We start from the raw sequence: 6,378 nt of genomic DNA, 5'->3' as shown, positions 1-6,378 counted from the left end.
CAAACAAATCTCTCCCTGCCCCTCTCCAATGCTAACTTCGAATCTGTGAGCCTTCAGCAACAGTTCAGTTCAATATGGCCGTGCTTCACATTAGAGCTACAAGAAGCCATTTCACCGATCATTCATATCATGCCCTGGTTCGAGTTGGCCCAGCTGCCCCAGAGTACATGGGTGTGCCTCCCCCTCGCCTCAGAGTACCCAAAAGTAGCGCAGTCATTGCTGGGGAGGGACAGGCAAGCACAGCACGTTCTCAGCACTGGCAGGTATGCGTGCCGTATGCACTAGTCTACCTAGCTTTCTGGGTACAGGGAGATCATGTTCCCTGTCAGAATTATGAAGCATAATGTTATTGCTGTTAAGAGTGCTGGGGGGTTCATTTTCCTTTCCCTTTTCTATACACCTCCCACGCCAAGAGGAGGGAGGATATGTGAGCTCAGGGCACAGTTTAAAGACACTTACAGTGTTTACCTTTGCCAGGGCCCATTTTTGACTTGCAGCTCAAGCTATTGACCTGTGGCTAATGCACTGGAGCAGGGAAGTGATCCAGGGATGGTAAATAATAGGCAAATAGCCACATATACCAACTGGATTCCAGCAAGCAGGAGAGGAAAGAATCCTAGGGATGGGAACGAACCCCAAGGGCCTGCGCCCAGCCACTGCTTGGTTTTTAAATAGAGATTTTGAAGGTTTCTTTTAATATTTTGCAATGTCTGTTGCTAGGGCACCGAGTGTTTTACAAAGGAGGGGTGGGACCATTATCCTCATTGGACAGAATGGGAAATGATTATGGGCGATTCACACAGCAAGTCAGTGGCAGAGCCAGAAGAACCCAGGAGTCCTGATTCCCAGCCCAGCACCCAATCTACTAGCTGAGGATGCCTCCTTTTTCACTCTGTAGAATGCACACAAGCATTACTCCCTACTCCTTGCACATCACCTCTTGATAGGGTGACTAGATGTCCCAATTTTATAGGGACAGTCCTGATTTTTGGGTCTTTTTCTTATATAGGCTTCTATTATCCCACTTCCCCCATCCTGATTTTTGACACTTGCTATCTGGTCAGTCTACTTGCTGCCCAAGCAGCTTCTAGATTGCTGCTCTCCCCAGCCTCCCATCACGGCAATGCTCCAAATCTTCCTTCTCAAAATTGCAGCTTTGAAAGGTTTCCGTTCAGCTCAGCTTTTATCTCTCGTTCCATGCCAGTTCAGAAGCATGGGAGATTTCCAGCAGATCAAGCTACTTCAAGACTGGGCTGATGCCAGATATTTCCCCTGACAGTTCAGGAGTGGGGTGGTGCCAATCTCTACTATATAAATCCTAACAGGTGTGTGGTACTGCTGCAGTGCAGCTTCTGGGAACTGTAGCTTTCTTGGCTTTTGGATCCCCCTCACCCCCCAGAGGCAGGGAGGAGGAGGAGGAGAAACTAGATTAGCCACTTTCAGAACAGAAATGTGCCTCTTTGTACTAAACCAAAATAGGGCCACTCCGCCACACAATGTAATCCAAGGGCTCCCCCACTGCCAGGGTGGCAAGCCAGCTCCTTCCATAACATGCCTCTCAGTTGTAAGCAACTTGGCATCACACTCAGGGCTGCTACAAAGAGATCCCTTAAGTCTCCATTTAGCAGGAGAGCCAGATTCAGCTGGAGCCTGTGGGACAGAGACTAAAATGTCCAAGCAACACAAGTGTGAGTTGGGCTATTTCATCTTCTCTACACCCAACGGATTCACGGTCACATCCTGACTGAGCACATGACAGGAGCTGGGACTCCTTGCACGGCTTGCCCTCTGGCCTCAGCCAGCCCTTACTATCGCCTGCATTGGCCTTGTCCCATACACTTGCGGTGCGCTCTATTTTTCCAAGCTGCTTGCACGGTGGAGTTCTCAGGCTGTACAGCACGTTGTGAAAGAGCAGGGACAGTGCCAGCAGCACAGCATACCGGAGCACCACGCCTGCAGATGCTGGAGCTGGGTGTTGTTTACCATTATACTGAAATGGGACGGAACCATTATAAATGCAGGAGAGCTGCACAATTACAAGTTTCAGCCTATGTAATATGCAAGTCCCTGGACTTTGGTTAGCTGCTGCCCTCACGATCCACCACCCATACTGCCTGCAAACAGGGTAACCTGAGCACCTCTGCCAGGGTAACACTTCCCATCACTACAGAGTTCACATCTTGCACTGAGAGTTTATGGGTGTTCTGTGAATTCACCCTTAATGGTAGCCAGAGCTAATGAACACCTTGACCTTGGAGTCAAGTTAACCCAGGATATGCTTATTACCTGGCAAACAGGAAGCAGCCCAAGTTAGCATCTCGGTAATAGTCTCCTTATTACTCTGAGTATTGTTAGGTTTTTCTCTTCTTATACTGAAATAGTGAAACTCTATCAGCAATGGTCAAGTTGTGGACAACATGCAGCAAAGGGACACCTGAAGATTCAATCTGTTAATGAGGCCAGCAGGTAACATCAGGCATGGAAATTCTCTTGGGCAGGTAACCATACTGCTTGTTTAATTACACTCCTCCACACAGATGTCACTTAAGTGTGGGGGGTGATTTTTTTTTTTAAATCAGCTCTTTGCATGTGCTAGAAAACTCTACCAGAGAGCGAACCAAACGACCCTGAATCATTTCCACTGCTGAATGGCCTTTAATGGTGGAAAGGGGAAACTATAATTTAAAAATATTATCTACTTCGTCTCTTCCCATTACCTGTTATTGGCTGGGAACAAAAATTCCTGCAGCAAAACCTGCTCTGGGTCTTTTGGTAGGTATGTCCTGTGAGCTTCAGGTTTCTGTGTTAGTGAGTAAATCAGGCTTTTGCTTTGTTGTGCCAAGTGGCAGGTATCTAGAGCTCCTGCCCACGCTACCCAGTCACTAGCAGCTCAGAACACCAGCTGACGCCCCCACACTTTTTGAACGTTGGCTAAAACTGTACATGCATAAGTGCCCAGCTGTGCTTCACGTTATTCATAAAGCGGTGTAATAGGAAATGCAGACAGCAGGCGGAGCTCTATTCCTATCCCCTCAATAGGAAACAGCAGTCTTGTTCGTGCTGGGAAGCTGGCTGGCTGGCAGATGGCTCCCTGGTACTAGTCTGCATACAGCATTTATGAAGTTAAGTCAGTCACCACCACTTGCAGCTAAATGAACATGCCAGTATGGTCTCCCGAAATCACAGCTGAAGGGCAACGTACACAATGCTTGTCTAGCACAGCCTGCCACCCACGTTAACACTAGCCCTGCACTCAAGTCCCTCTTCTGAGCAGTTGGGGGATCAGTCCAGAACACAGCGAACTGCCTAGCCCTACCAGACTCTGCAGTGCCTCTCAGAGAAGGTGCAGCATCAGATCTGACTGCACCTCATCCACGGAAGCCAGAGTCGAACCTTTACTATGTCTTTGAAGCTTCTGCGAAGTTTTGGAGAACTTCCCAGCAAAGCAGTCCACCAGCCTCTGCCTGTGGAGATGGCCCTTATATATCAAATGAGAGCAGCAGCCATGAGCACGCAACGGGCTTTCTGCATATTACACAGAGACTGAAACTTGTAATTGTGCAGCTCTCCTGCATTCATAAGGGCAGTAAGCCTTGTAAACGGGCCGAGTTGGGATCACTAGCGTATAACACTAGCGTGGGCTTTGTGGCTGTTTTAATGAAGGCACCGACCTCACCCAAAAAGAGTGGAGGCAGTTCAGGCAGGTGAGCAACAAGTGTGGCTGAATATTCCCAGCTGCTTCAGCAAAGCCAAGCCTTCCAAGAAGCGGTACAGCCTGCTTAGGATTTAGTCCTCTCCCTCCCCTTACAAAGACAGTCCAACACTGGACATTTACTGGCTACGTGTAAGATTCCTTAACTGCTGCCCCGCTCCCCAGACTTCAGCGAGCACACCTGGGAACTGATGCTGCCCTAAGCAGGATTCAAACAGGATCTCTGTAGCAAACACAATGGAAAGAATTGCTTGCCATGTGGGTGTGTTGCTGCTGCAGCCCCACAGGGACCCAGCCCGGAGGATAGGGAGTTTGCCATGCCTGTGTCAATATGCATCACAAAATAAATTAATGTAGGGAAAACCCCCACACACAACAGGAAAAGCCTAGAAATCAAAATGCTCTCCCTGTTCCGCACCCTGCCAGACCACTTACCAGCCCAGCCCAGTGACACAGCAGAGACTGTGTGCTACAACGGAGGGGAAGAGATAGCAACTAGGAAAAGAGTCAAAAGCCTACAGACCGAGGTACGCAAGTAGTGACGTGCTTGGAAGGTGGGAGCCCCATGTAACCTGTCCCCACACTGGGACTCTCTTTACACTCCCAGGTTAGGCACTCTCCCGTGTCTCTTTGGCACACATTTCTACAGAGGCCACATTGTAACCTCCAGCACGTACTTTTGGAAGTCCAGGGGATTTGCTAAGGACCTCCCAGGTGCCCCGCTCCATCCCAGTGTCTCCAGCTGACACACAGATTTTGGAGAGTGAGACTGGAGAAACTTGCTCCCCACTCAAAAACCGAATTGAAAACTGATGGCAAAGACAGACCTGAGCACAGGCTGCTGCACTGCAGTTTGTTTCACTTTTCACTCTGAAGAAACAGAGTACCTCGTGCACCAGTTGGTGTGCAAAACGCCCACCTAGAGAGAGTGTTGCAGCCCACAGTGACAACCAGGATATGGACATAAAACACTTGGGGGGTTCAGAAGCACATCAGCCCACCTGGAAACCTGCAGATACCTGGGGCCAGACACACTGGAAACAGATGTTTAAAAAACAATGTCTCTAATCTGCAACTATCAGAACGAGGAAGAAGTTTTGCTGAAGAATGTGATGGACAAGGAAGTGAACCCTTGGAAAGAGGACTGTGACATACTCAGAATATGGACAAACAGTGCTTGAAAGACCTACAGCAGTGCGGATTCAGGACAGATGGAAGATCACACAAGTTTGCCTTTGCACACTCTAAAAAAGAAAGATCTCTGGGTGACTGGTCCCACAACACTGACCAATGAAATGCCTACCCCACAACCCAAAAGTTTGCAATTTTATTTTTTGGCAGATTTATTCAAAGTGATCATCATGGATTTAAACAGAAGATACTGAGTTGAGAGATTTGGTTGAAGCAAAGTATGTATGTTCAGGATGGAGGGAGACAGAGTGAGGTCTCACCAGGGCTCTGCTCTCGCTACTCTTCCCACAAATGTTGCTGGTTGCACTCAGTTCTCTTTAACGTTCCGGTTTCCTAGCAGTGAGTGAGAAAGTTCTTGGCTGCTAGTGATTCTGATCCAATGGGCAGAGCCATGGGAATCTATAAATACTTCACATTCTGCACATAAAACCAAACCCAACAAAGAGACACACAGACACTGTTCCTGGTTTAAGTTTCATTCGGGTTCCAGGACTCACTGAAATGGAATTTGCTTTCTGTTGTGAAGTATCTCCATTCTCCTCCCATCTGCCTTCTCAGGAGTCTTGATCAACTTCCACTTCATTTTTTGTTTCAATGTACTCAACCGAGCTCATTTCTCCCGCTGCCACCCCACCCTCAATGGGAGCTATTTGCGGAAAGTGAAGACCTCCCGTGTTTTCAGTCCCCTCTTGCCTTCAGTTCCTGGTTTGGGAGAAGGCACTTCCACCATCCCCCCGTAAGGGCAGCTCTCAGATTCAGGGTGGTGTCCAGAACACTCCACAGCAGGGATGTAGCCACTGTCCCACATGCCAGTCCCACAGAGCTTACACAGGTCATGCAGGCTACAGGGGATCCGGGGTAACAGGCGAAACTGATAAAGCAAACTCCTAGCCTGGCGTGGGAGAGAAGAAGGATATAACCCGTTAGAAATACAGCCAGAGCTTGGGCTGCCCAGTGGCCCATCCTGTGTAACACTCACATAAAGCTACACTGGAAGTGTTAAGTATTTTCAAGATCTACAATAACCTGGCCATGAGAGGAACACAAATCCTAGGCTCATGCATGAAAACTAAATGAGGCTTAGGGAAAGTTTCCAGCCTGGGAATTCAGGATTTGTCAGCAGCACCAGGGTCCTGGCCCCGGATGCTGAAATATTGTTGTTAACCACAGAACTGCAGTGCCAAGACTCCCTCATACTGCCTGCCACCCTGCCTCAGCCCTGCGCGGAAGGATGCTAAGGTAAGCAGGAACTTCAGACTCCCCCGCTTATTTACTCCCCAGCCTTTCTGCTGAAGCTGCCAACAGTGGGGGGTTGGAGGGGAAGGGTACTTAGTCCCAATTGTGTTGCTGTTTACTGATCACTAGGAACTGCCCTGGCCCCATCCTCCCTCCCGCCCCCCCCCATCAGTGTCATGTGATCTGCAGTCACTCCTGGACTGGGAGCCAGGACACCAAGATGAGCAGCAGGGCCCCCA

General features: G+C 49.0%; 1 protein-coding gene across 4 annotated transcripts in view; it reads right to left on the bottom strand.

Annotated features, from left to right (window-relative positions):
• Window positions 1-5,026: 5,026 nt before the first annotated feature.
• Window positions 5,027-6,378, bottom strand: part of TBC1D16 (TBC1 domain family member 16) — a 42,015-nt gene continuing 40,663 nt past the window's right edge. For all 4 annotated transcript variants that reach the window (XM_032797172.2, XM_032797168.2, XM_032797170.2 and 1 more), the window contains exon 12: window positions 5,027-5,795. In XM_032797172.2, the coding sequence (XP_032653063.1) occupies window positions 5,550-5,795 (246 nt within the window). In that variant the 3' untranslated portion in view covers window positions 5,027-5,549. The remainder of the gene's footprint in view (window positions 5,796-6,378) is intronic.

The sequence above is a fragment of the Chelonoidis abingdonii genome, chromosome 13 (genome assembly GCF_003597395.2).
Source record: "Chelonoidis abingdonii isolate Lonesome George chromosome 13, CheloAbing_2.0, whole genome shotgun sequence".
Lineage (NCBI taxonomy): Eukaryota > Metazoa > Chordata > Testudines > Testudinidae > Chelonoidis > Chelonoidis abingdonii.
Note: the sequence above shows the minus strand (reverse complement) of the source record. Positions and strands in the feature narration are given on the sequence as shown.